The sequence below is a fragment of the Mauremys reevesii genome, linkage group 6 (assembly GCF_016161935.1).
Source record: "Mauremys reevesii isolate NIE-2019 linkage group 6, ASM1616193v1, whole genome shotgun sequence".
NCBI classification, from domain to species: Eukaryota; Metazoa; Chordata; order Testudines; family Geoemydidae; genus Mauremys; species Mauremys reevesii.
In genome coordinates this window covers 84028640-84041183 of record NC_052628.1, presented here as the reverse complement: position 1 = coordinate 84041183, position 12544 = coordinate 84028640, and the positions used below count along the sequence as shown (strand labels likewise).

The 12544-nt window shown below is 40.9% G+C and overlaps 1 protein-coding gene across 21 annotated transcripts in view; it reads left to right on the top strand.

Moving 5' to 3' along the window:
- Positions 1-12544, top strand: part of LOC120407914 (aminopeptidase O (putative)) — a 416076-nt gene that overhangs the window by 390944 nt on the left and 12588 nt on the right. For 16 of the 21 annotated variants that reach the window (XM_039544252.1, XM_039544253.1, XM_039544249.1 and 13 more), the window contains one exon: positions 3303-4754. In XM_039544252.1, coding sequence (XP_039400186.1) covers positions 3303-3443 — 141 coding nt within the window. In that variant the 3' untranslated portion in view covers positions 3444-4754. Of the gene's footprint in view, positions 1-3302; positions 4755-12544 lie in introns of those variants that run through there. The other 5 variants (XM_039544265.1, XM_039544266.1, XM_039544255.1 and 2 more) reach the window with 4 other exon arrangements.

Here is a 12544-nt window from a genome sequence, read left to right as displayed (position 1 = left end):
TAAGCCGATTATTTTTGGTAAAAAAGTGACGCATCAAAGAATGGGGGTCGGCTTATAAATGGGTCTACCCCAAAATGTGATGATTTTAAACTCTATGGAATCATTGAATTGAATATCTAATACATTGTCATTTTGTTTACCTGGAGCATTCACGGGCATTGAGCTCCTCAGCTCCCATTGGATGGGAACGGCAAACCACGGCCACTGGGAGCTGAGGGGCTCCGTGCTTGTGAACGCTCCAGGTAAACAAAACATTCAGGCCCGCTAGAAGCTTACCCTAACGGGCCAGGAGCCAAAGTTTGCCAACCCCTGAAATATACAGTCAGCTTATGAAAGGGTCATACAGTTTTTTCTATTTTTACCTAACCATCTTGGGGGGGTCGGCTTATAAACAAACGGGCTAATGAACAAGTATATATGGTACTCTCTAGCTGTGATTTGTCAGACATCTGCATCTGAGACCTACACTATCAGGCTTTTATAATATTCAAAAGTAGTTTCCAAGGTCCTGTCTTTCTAGGCAAAAGATGCTGGTTTAACAATGCTGGCTAAGCAATTTAAACTCTGTTTCAGCCAAACCAAGTTAACGGGTTGACCAATGAATGTGGATGGAGCAAAACCTTGTTATAATCAAGTTAACAGTCCAGGTTATAGCTCAGGTACCGATTTAGGCTAGAACATAGTTTTATAACTAGGTTAAGCCTCAACTACATGCTTAACCATAGTTGTGAAACTCTTGCTCAGTTGTTGATGAGGTCAAAGAATCCTAACTCTTGTATATATTACATATATGCAGTAGGGCCTAAATCACGTTGTTCTGACAAGATCACTCACATTTATTTTACTCACAATTTTTAACTTAAATATGTACATGCATCACACACACACACACACACTCTCAGGGTACGTCCATACTTACGGCCGGGTCGACGGGTAGCATTCGACTTCTCGGAGTTCGAACTATCGCATCTAATCTAGACGCGATAGTTCGAACTCCGAACGCGCTCCCGTCGACTCCGGAACTCCACCACCGCGAACGGCGGTGGCGGAGTCGACGGGGGAGCCGCGGACTTCGATCCCGCGGCATCTGGACAGGTAAGAAGTTCGAACTAAGGTAGTTCGACCCCCCCACCCTAGTGTAGACCAGGCCTCACACTCACTCACTCTCTGACCTTATTGGTGCTGCTATGTTCAATATACTAAATTATAACAATTCAAACTTTACTTGCAACATATGAGATTTTTTTTAATGGCTGATCAGACAACATGCTGTATTTTTCATGACAATAGATTGCAACTTTCCGTCTTGCTACAGCAGTGCAGCTCTTATTAGTCTCCTGAACACTATCTTCTAGATCTAGATCACACTCTTAATATGCACGAGAAGCCAGAGAACTAGTCAAAAATCCACAGCAAACAATGTGTTCTGATAAACCTGTTTACATAGATTTTTTTTTAAAATATATGTTTGTGCATTATGCACATTTTAATTCTTATATAAAGGGGTGCAATTTCAGATACATGGAAGCTGTCATATCAGCCCCTGGTAGGCAAACAAAAAGCAACTGTATCCTTCAGCTCTCTATTAAAAGCCAAGTTGAACAGCAATATATTTAGAATGGTGATTATGCCAGATAAGGATCAATGTTTTTCTGCTTTGTAAGGAAAATTTTTTTGAAATCATAACTTCAGAGTTTTTAAGCTGTTATCTTTGAGAACCTTTTTTTAATTTAATCCAGCAGGGTGTACAGTTTGCGGCACAACTAAGTTCTGGAATGATTACATGTGAAATCAAAGCACTTTCTTGGCCTTACTGATCACGAAAGAACGTTGTTACTTTAAAAGTCTGCAAAAAATGCAAATGTGACTAATCCAATTTGGGATAACAGAAAACCAGTGTTTACTGCATTTTAATGTTTGAGATTTGGGTGAAATTATTACAACTGTGCAAAAAAGAGATATTTCAAAATTTGGTTTCATTCTGATTTGGAACAAAACCCAAATATTTAGCAGTTCTCTGTGAAAAGGAATGGAACTCTGCCCCCAGGATACTCTGCCTGCTAAGGAGCTGAACACAGAGAAGCTCTAGGGTCTTCAGTTCCAAGGCAAACTACACTGTCCACAAACCCTTTTTAATTTAGCCAAATTGACCAGTTCTGATGGTAAAATCCTGAGGATAATTTCTAGAGCTGGTTTGGAAAAAAAAGTTTCAAGAAATATTAAATTAAAATGTATATTTTTAGTGGTAACTTTAGTCTTCTTTCTGGCACTAGATGGTATGTTACGTTGCATGAAAACATACACCCACCACTTACTAATCAGGATTGTTCGCTTGGGCATGACCGCAAGAGTTAACTCGACATTGGTAAAAACTCTGGTCAGCATACGGGGAGTGAGTTTTCAAACCCACACTTGTATTTGCAGCCCATGTTTATGTCAGTAGACACATTGTGATCAGGTTAGGTTGCAATATCAGGACCAGCGTCAATCTAGCTCAAGTGATTTGCATCTTCAGAAAAGGATATGGTAACCAAGGGTGAAATCTTGGTTCCATTGACTTCAGTAAGGCCAAGATTGCATCCCATAATTTTCCTTCCTGATTGAGACTCTCAAAATCAGCATTAGGGAGAGCTTTGCCTTTTCCTGCTAGTCTAGAGTTGTAACTGCTGTATGTGTATCCACTTGAAGAGACCAGCCTGAAACAGAAACCCATCATTTTCAATTGATTTCAGTTAACAAAATTAAGTAGGCATCTCAGAATGGATTGTTTCAATTGATACATACCAGTGACCATTCTCCATCCCTGCATGTGGAAAGGTCCCATTTGAGAAAGAAAATCAACTAAAGACCACTCAAATTTCTGTCATCTTAGAGGAAAGGCAAATTGCCCTCTCATGAGACATTTGGAAACAGCTCAGTTGGTGGCTGAGAGAGCGAGAACATGGACTTCAACCTGAAAAGCAGGGGAAGAAACAGCAGAAAAGCATTTTCCCGACATAAGATGCTGACTCTAGCTGATTATCAATCTCTAGTGTAAATGTTCTTTTGGTAACATATTTAATGAAACACCAACAATCCTCCTCCGATTCAATAGTCTCTAAGAGAGACGGACAGACAGAGAACTGTATTTTGGAGAAAAAAATATGTACCTGTTAAAGGAAAAATAGCTTTGTACATGAAATGAGATTGGGTACTGTATGCGGTGTGTTGGGAGCTATGTGAAACAAGTTTGTCTTTAAAAAGTAGCCAGCTAGCTGTATTTGGTTACGGAATGAATGGGTGTTTTCTTCTTCTTCTTGCAGGCTATGGGTGTCTACCTGTATGGAGAATTAATGGTGAATGAAGATGCAAAACAACAGGAACTTGCCTATAAATGCTTTGCTGCAACACAAAAACAAATGGATGTGTCCTCAGCCAAAGTGGTGGCAGAGATGTTATTCTGAAGAGGTGATTTTTCTTGATTAAAGTATTTAATCCTCAACCTGCTGTGAGAGAATATGCACAGCGCAGTAAATAAACTCTGGCACAATGTAAAATTTGCTGATATTCAGCTCGAAGAATCACTCATTAAATTTCTTGCATGTTTTTTTTTTCCCCCACACCATTAGTGGAGCAATGGATCATTGATGCACAAGGGATCTAGTTGAGGAGCATGGAGAAGAGAGAGGTTTTTGTACTAAGACACATCTACATTTACAACACTTCTTAAACATGGCTGCACTCACACCTGCAAATAGAAAACGTGATATGAACTTGCTAGGGGATGGCAATTACTGGAGTTGTTTAACAAAATCTGTGTCCACATGAGGCATTGAACTCATACACTTACAAACTAGTTGTCCAGAGTGGTTCTGGCACGATTCAAATTAGTGTGGCTTACATGCTTTTGAGTATTTTGTGTGAGGAAGTTAAAATTAGTGTTGGTTATGCTAGGAAGTACCTGTTTATAAAGACACGCTAATGACTGTCACATAAAGATAAACATTTTATAGCTTTATTTTGATTTGCTTCTGGTTCTACTTGAAATTAGTGGCTAAGGGACAAAAGTAGAAGTCATCTCACTAAACTTGGGTGGAAAAAAAAGCAAAATTGCAAGTAAAGACATTATATAAACTGGCCTTTTACACCAAATACTATATAGATAGTGACATATTCCCTTCTTTCATCCTATTTGAATACCCTGAGGTTACTTCATGGTGTTTGTACATGCATGTTTACCCCATAGTCAGTTAGGTTTGGTATGAAGATCCTTTCCAGTACAGCATACCTCAGATTTTTGTGTAATGATACAAGCCATCTGACAGCCTGTTTTCCTCGGTTGTTCACATAACTTTACAGTTGATTCGTGGTAACACAATTCAGACAACGAGTTAGCAAAAACATTGCTCAGTATTTGGTATTGAACAGGACCCCTTGATTCGTCTTCCCTTCAAACCTGTACAGGTAGGCAATGCTTGAAATTAGGCTCCATTTGAGTTTGTGGCATTTATTTTATTTATATGGACTAGGAGAGTGGTTTTCAATTGGGGGTCTGTGAGCCCTTTCAGGGGGGCTGCAGTGCCCCATGGCTCAAACCTGGTGCCCTGAGCCTCAGCGCTGAAGCCGGCAACCCCTCCACCCCAGCCAGGACTGGCAGGGGGCTGAAGGCAGCAGTCCCCGTCCCAAAGCTGGAGTGGTGCAGGGCTGAAGCTGGTGTCCCCCATCCCAATGTGCCTGTTGCTGCCCCTAGCTCCCCCCTGCCTGCACACAGCCCTGAGCTATCCCCCTCCCCGCACCCTGAGCAGTTTTCAAACTTTGAATTGAGTCCCCCCCCCCCCCTTTGAGTTATTTTTTTGCTTGTGTTCCCCCACAGCCCAGACAGGCAGGGTGGTCTCCTGAGTGAGTCAGGGGGTGGAGATGGTGCACCCTCCCTGGACCCTGCTATGCGGAGCTGGCTTGAGCCCCGCCAGCCTTTGCCCCCCTAAATAGAAGTAAAACTATGTCTATGGGGAGCCCTGAGTTTCCCCTACCACCACTCCTGCTGGGCCCTGGTATATATACACTGTATATGTCCTAGTCCACAGGTTCTCAACCTTTTTCTTGCTGAGGTTCCCTTCAACATGCTATAAAAACAAGCTATTTATGAATAGCTCCATTCTTCTGGTACATAGACAGTAACTACACGCCTATGCCGGCCAGGAAAACTGTGGTGGGTTTGGAATAGGCTTAGAGTGCCAGCATAGCAGTTACAGGGGGGGTCTTGCTTTCTCAAACTGGTAGGAGACTAACTACAGAATGTTTGCATGCAGTGTCATGTTCAGATCATCTAGGCTGAGAACCACCTACCGAACCCCAAACAAAAAAACACTATTAACATCTGAGTCTATTTGTAATGGTTTCAAATGTTTTTAACAGCACCAAGGACCAGAAATATGGAGTTAGAATGGTTTGCTCTGCTGCACTATAGGGTGTTCTCTACCAAGAGGGTCTTAGATACCTAGGGGAGTTTTAGTAAGGTTAAAAAGGTTAAAATTATTATAACTCCCTTGGTGATTGCCTTTGTGTAACTTCCCTATGCTAGTTAGTGCATGTGTCCTATAAGCAGCTTGGTTCTGACATGTGAAACAGGTGATCTAAATAAAAATTTTTAATCAGCTACCTGAAGAAGATGAGATCTTAAAGATATTGTCACAGAAAGTGCTTAAGATATCAGATTTACAATCATTGTTGTTTTAAACCTCATTGTGTGATAGGAGAGAGACTACACAAGTGTCCCTTAATGTTGTGGCTGTTTGGGTTCCTGGCATGCTGATTTGTGATTTAAGATTAAAATCACATTGCCAGGGATTACCACATAACCATGACTGTGCCTCCTATTATGAGAATCCTATCTTATATATGCATTGGAATCCTCTACAAAAAAGAATCAAACAAAAGGAGAGAAAATGCACCATTGAAGACCTTCATCTGATCTTTCGTTATGCTGAGACAAAGACCTCTCTAACAAGGTGCAGAGCTTAGCTGATTGGTGAACAGTGATTGATTTCCTCTTTGTTCACAGTGGCTAAGTTCTGCACCTGAAGAGAAGGTGAGATGGGAAACTTCTTAAAAGTAAACCTACCCAGGGGCGAAGTAGTTTGCTGGCTGAGGTACACGGTGGGTTGGGGTATAGTTTTATAGTGTGTGTGAAATCTATCTTGCAGAGCATAAATGATGGTAGAGACTTGGAAAAGAACAGACTTTTCCTGTCAAGAATGTAAGAAATGCACTGTAAACGGTCAGGTTTGGCTACAAGCAAAGAAGCAGTCAATAAGTCTGAAAAATTTATACATATTGTAATGTAATCTCAATGCTTTTCTAAAAGTTGGAGACAAATATGCTGTTTGTTCTAAACCAACTTAAGTCTATAAAGCTATGCTTTATAAAGTTTTAGCCAGTGATTTCTCTATGCTTCTTGCTTAGCAATGTGTATTGTTTGCAGGAAATGGTTTTTTACAGCTGCTGCTGTTCCAGATTGTTGATGGACCCGTCCTCCGGTGCCTACTGAGCTGATATCAGTTCTGATTTTACATACTGGCTCAGTTCAGCAGGAACAGGAGTCGAGCCCTAAAGCAAAAAGATGTGCCTATGAAAAGTAACTTTTTCTGTCTGAAACCAAATCTAGTACAGATTGTGATACTGTGCTTTTGAACACACAAGGTGTTCTAAGGAAGAAAAGCTTCCTCACTATTGTGGACAGAACTCCTGGGTTTTTTCTTTTCTTTTAGTAGAACACACAAAAGGTATGTAGTTAGTATCACTATTTTCAGAAGCCTTGCTAACATTTTAAATTGGGAAGAGCTCAAGTGAAAAGAAGCTCCCCCAACAAATTATCTTTCCCCTCGGACCGATACTCTAATGGCCATAGCACCAAAGTAGGGTGAAACTGTAGGCATCTACAATGTGACTCTGCCTTATGGTAATAATAGGAGTAACTTTGCTCTTGCATTGTGGGAAGACTAGTTAACATAACACTTCTAAATTACATTGGGAAACCTGTGACAGAACACATGACAGTCACATGACTATAGTAATACATTGGAATTACTTAATAAATACCAGGTCAGATGGTGTAATTCAGCTCCCTTTAAGCATCTGGCCCTTAATTATGTTTAGGTTACGAACAGTAAGTTTTTAAAGAGGGAGCCCCCCCTTTGAAAAAAATGGGATGGTTAAGACTATATAGAGAGCTTTTACAAACATTCCTTTATGGTGACACAATTATAAATTTTACTACTGCACAGAAAAAAATCTTAATATATCTACTACTAAATCCTGGTAGTACTAGGATTTCATTGAACCTGGTAGACATCAAAGGAAGGATTATGTGCCTGCTAAAACAATCAGCTGACAAACATTTACCTTTTAGTATTTATCTATCTTTTCAAGAAGCTTTTTGCTATCAAGCAGGTAAGAAAAAAAGCACCAACTACTCCCCACCCCTTAAAAAAACAAACAGAAGACATTATTGTGGTTCTAACTAGTTACCTAGCACAAGCCACTTGCTGACCGTTATTGTTGTTAAGATATATTGTATGGTGTTATGACAATTCTGTATTGCAAATACCAGAACAACTTATGTCCACATACAAAAAAGGTGTTGAGAAGAGACCTGTTGATTTGAAGAAACACTTCAGCAAAGGGGCATCGCTGAAATTAAGCATTTCACACTAAGCACAGCAACCAATAGCAAACTGCATGAAAGTCTCTGCCATGCCAGGGCAATTAAGTGGATTTCTTGGAGGGACTTCTTTGCTGGTCTACTCTACCATCCCAAGGGAGGTTTAGATCAAGGGTGAGCGTTGTTTTGAATGTACTATTTGGTATAAAGAGCCTAATCTAAAAGACTAGAAGAAAGTCAGTTATTTTGGTCATGGAGTGGACTGGACTGAACACAATGGCCACTAGAAGCAGGATTGGTTTTCTTTACAACTAGATTTACTGAAAACTTTTTTCTCCTCATGTGATGCTTCATTTGTATCGTAGAGGCACCAAATGTAACTCCTCTCTATGCAAAGACACTCCCAAAAATCGATCTTTTCATGGAACTGGACCCTTAAAAATGGGGGGTGGAGGGGAAGGAGGAGTTGGGCAAATATTTACTCACAATTTGTTTTTAATAATTAAATAAAATAAATTGTGTGTGTTTTAATTATTTCCATTGCTTAGCGGTTAGGCACATTAGTACATTTATAGTGCTAAAATAATCTGTCTTTTACTGTAAAGGAGAAAGAGAAACTAACTTAAAAATGAGTTAGTTAATGAGTCCTGATGGAAATAAATTCAACACAGTGGGGGGATTAAAAAAAACCCTCTTTCACAAAGCCTATAAACAGTGCTCTGCTGGTAACCGATCCAGTAATGTGCTCAAACACAATAGAGCATAGCTCCTCTTTCCCCTACATTCTCTGTACCACACCAAAATTCAGAAACACATTTTTAATTACCTGGGTTATATTCAGTCAGCAATTCGGAGTCTGTCTTTTAAATGCAATAAGAATTAGGAAGCTGTCTAATAGCATGCTGAGTTACTGCACTGGCTTCTAAAATAGTTTCCCCCACAGAGGTAGTGACTAAGGGATCCTGTTCATAAAAGAGCTATGCCCCATTTCACAGGTTTTCTCAGAACAAGTACAAATACTCATTCTTAGTGCTTTCATTTGTGTAGGGGGAAATAACGCAGAGTTGAATAAGGCACTCAGAGTCCTGGAAAGTTTGTATCTAATAATAATAAAAGTAAATTGTAAACTAAAAGTGTTTGGACCCTTGCTTGGCTCTTGATATATAAGAGTTGTCTCAAGTTTTCCCTCTCAAACAACCTGTTTTTTCCTGCTTGCATTTGATACTGGAAATAACAACTTTACTTCTCTCTTTGCTGGAGGGTCTTACCCAGGTCTTAAGAGGACCTGACTGTGATGTCATATGAAATGCGGCTTTCCCTGCCACCGGCTGAGGAAAAGAGGAGACAACATAAGAATTAGTTGGGGGTGAAAGAACTGCAGCACATTTTATAGCTTCCTCTGACATTACACTTCATGTCCTCTAAACATCTCGCCCAGAACCAAGCAGGAGGTGACAACCTGTTGTTTCAAAAGCAACCCTAAATAGATAGTGTTTTAGGAAAACAAGTTAGATTATACAACAGGACAAGAACAAAACATTTTTTTCCTTTACAGTTCACCTTAGAGTGGAGCTGGCAAGCCAGTTAATGGGCCAACTATCACTGACATGAGATACACAGCAGAGGATTTGGAACAAGGGGGAAGGGTCACATTTTAGCCCATCTAGTACGAAACTGATATTCACAACAATGCTGGAGTGACTGAGGCCAAGCTACACTATCAGTAAGCGTAACAAAAAAATGCCCACAACCATGGCCTTGCAAATAAAACATATTTTCCACACACACACACACACACACACACAACTCGATAGATCTGATTGTAGACCTAATCAAATTGTGTAACAGAGTATTTACAGGACTACAACACAATTCAACAACATGATCATAATGTGGTTCAGTCTAATCTAGAATGGCAAACTCATACCTAGTGTTAACATGGGCCTACAAGATGTTCATCAACCCTGACTGAGTTGACTAGCTTGTGAGAATAGGTCTACTGCCACCTGTGCCAGAGCTAGACCAAAAATGGAAACACATGATGATTTCTGTTGAAGTACCAAATAAGCACTTACTTCTTAGCCTGGGCAACATAGTAGGGAACAGTGCTACATATGTTGGCTACAGCGGAAGCAAAGATCACGGCTTTGGGTCACATACATTGTAGCTTGATTCAGGTACAGGCGCCATAGCTTTTCCATTGGTATGTTAATTTTCTTGAGTGTGACATATACAGCGTGGTAGCATTTATTGCTGCCTTCAAACTGGAAATACAATTAATACTTGAGTGGAACAGCTGATTAACATCTTTTCATTTTTTGTTTTAAACAGAGGATTGATAGGGCTAGTGATTTTAATGTGAGAAAGTGTAAAATGCATTTTGGCTCTAACTAGCATACACTGATCCATATGTTGCTAGATGAAAAACAGAATGCAGTGAATGAAAAAATTAGATTCAGGTTAGCAGTGGCATGGGTATACTACAGTCAGACACCCAGAATTTACCCTTCTTATAGATGTGTGCTCCAGAGAGTCAGCTTTCATTACCAAAAAAAAAAGCATTAAGCCCTTTTAGTTGCACATAACCCAAGAGTAACCAGTGATCATCCAAACCAGCAAAGAGCATGAAACAATGAAAGGGGAAAGAACAGCCCTAGTCAATACTTGGGGCCCCATGGACTCTGCAATTGTGTAGCTCTTGAATTTGGCATGTTTCAGTGCTACCACAAAATTAATAATTTTTTGCTGCACAGTTTATTTTGCTGCAGCCAGATTCCTGACATTTTATTTTCTGTCTCACTGCCCTTGTGGGATGTGCCTGCAGCTCCCTCTTGCTCTACATCTTTCCCCTCAAGGGAGAATTAATTGCATGACAGTGTACGTTCTTTTCCTGGTTCTATATAATCAAGAAGAAGAGTGGGGGAGGGAGCTAGAGTCCAGTTCGCAGATAGGGAGCAAGTGGGGACAAAGATGGGGGTTAGGCAACAGACCCGTAGTTAAGTCCAAGGAAACTGAGACAATGAATGAATGAAGTTGACTACAAGCTCCCACTTTCTCTGAGCTGGCCTTCCCAGACAACAATGCAACTGCTGAAGCAAGGAGAACACAGTGAAATATTCAAGTATCAAAAATCATTCATGAATTGTACATCACTAAGTGTTTTCAGCTATGAGCCAAAGTTATGCATGCACATGTGTTAAGATGTGGCATGATTCAAATGGCAAAGAAGAGTAAGCCATGGAGATACAATAAATAGTCCCAATGTGCAGCACAGGCAGTACACAAGGCCCTGGGGGTCTGAAGACGGAAACCCACTGCTCAGTTGCAGCAAAAAGACTGATGAGATTTTAGGCACCATCAAAAAGATTACAAGGAAGACAAGACATTCTGCCTTTGTACTAGATCATGGTGAGACACCTTCTGGAGTACCTTATCCAGTTTTAGATCCTGCACCTCAATCAGGATGTGCAAATCATCAAGAGCCAGAGAATTATGGTACTTGAACACAAGTATGGAAGGTCTTAATTATAATTAAAAGTTCAAGAGTTAGGGTAGGATCCACAAAGGAACTTCAGTGTTGCAACGCTGAGCAGCATGGCACTAGAAAATCATAGGAAGACCACTGTGATCTACAAAGCCTGTTAGGCACCTAGGCTCCTATACAACAAATGGGGAGAGACAGGTGCCTAATAATATGCTCCATAAAAGCCAACATGCTAGACAGAGCCCCACCCCTCTTTCAGAGATAGGCGTCTCAGTCTGGGCTGCAGGGAGAACCTTATCTCTACTTAAGAGATCCAGATGGGACCCTCCCTCCCCCAGCTGGTGTCAGGCAGGTTGGGTGCCTAAACCACTTCTGGAGGGAATGAGTTAGGTGCCTGCTTTACTCCACATAAAATGGCCAGAGGAGAACAGGGTGGTAATGCCCCACTTATAACTTTTAGCCCAGAAGTTAGAGCACTTACTTGGAATGTGGGAGACCCAGTTCAATTCCTGCTCTAGCCACAGAGCTCTAGGAGATATTCTGATGTGGGGCCCCCTCACTCTCTCCTGCTGAAACTGTTCCACTGTAGCTAAATAATGAAAGTGTCATTGGAGCAGGGAGACTGGACTTGGAGTCTGTGCCCTCCCAGTTGTGTACCCTAACCACTGGTCCACAAAATCATTCTCTCTTACTCTGCCCAAAGACTATTTAAGTGTTTATCCACAGTGTGGAACAGACATTGGGCCAGAGAGAGAGAGAGAGAGAATGATTCTATAACCAGTGGATAGTCTACTTTGAAAATATAGGTGCCAAGTGAGTTTAGGTGTATGTGGGATTTGATGGGAATTCTGCGGATCACAATGGAGCCAAAACTGGGATTTACGTACATAAACCCAAGGTCTAGAGTCCTAAATGCTTTTGTGGATCTGGATCTTTATGTTTTACTGAATATATAAGTACATAAAAAGGAAAGAGAATTGTGGAATCTCTTTGAACTGAGCAGTAACAAGGTGCCAATCTATTGGAAATCTTAATAAAATAGATTAACATTTAGGAGACATACTCTCACCCTTAGTTCTCTTTACGGAGGGACTTCAGCAGATTAAAATAATCTCCAGCCCCTCTCTTCCTCACCCTAGCCTGAGCAAGCTCTCCCCTGCTTTCTTCTCCCGCAACAATAGTTTTCCCACTTCACAAGTCTCCCAACTAATAGACAGTGCCTGTAGCCCAACCATTGTCAGTGGGTTGGCACTAACAGTCTAGTATTGTCCACTCTGTCCTTACCACTACCCAACACCACCACATAAACACATTGTTGGCTCTATGTTCATTTCCTCCCCAACTCCATGCCATCCCCAAATTTTGGCTTGACCGTCCCAGTCAGACCTGTCTTTCCTTGATAGTTTCTTAGGAATTAAATA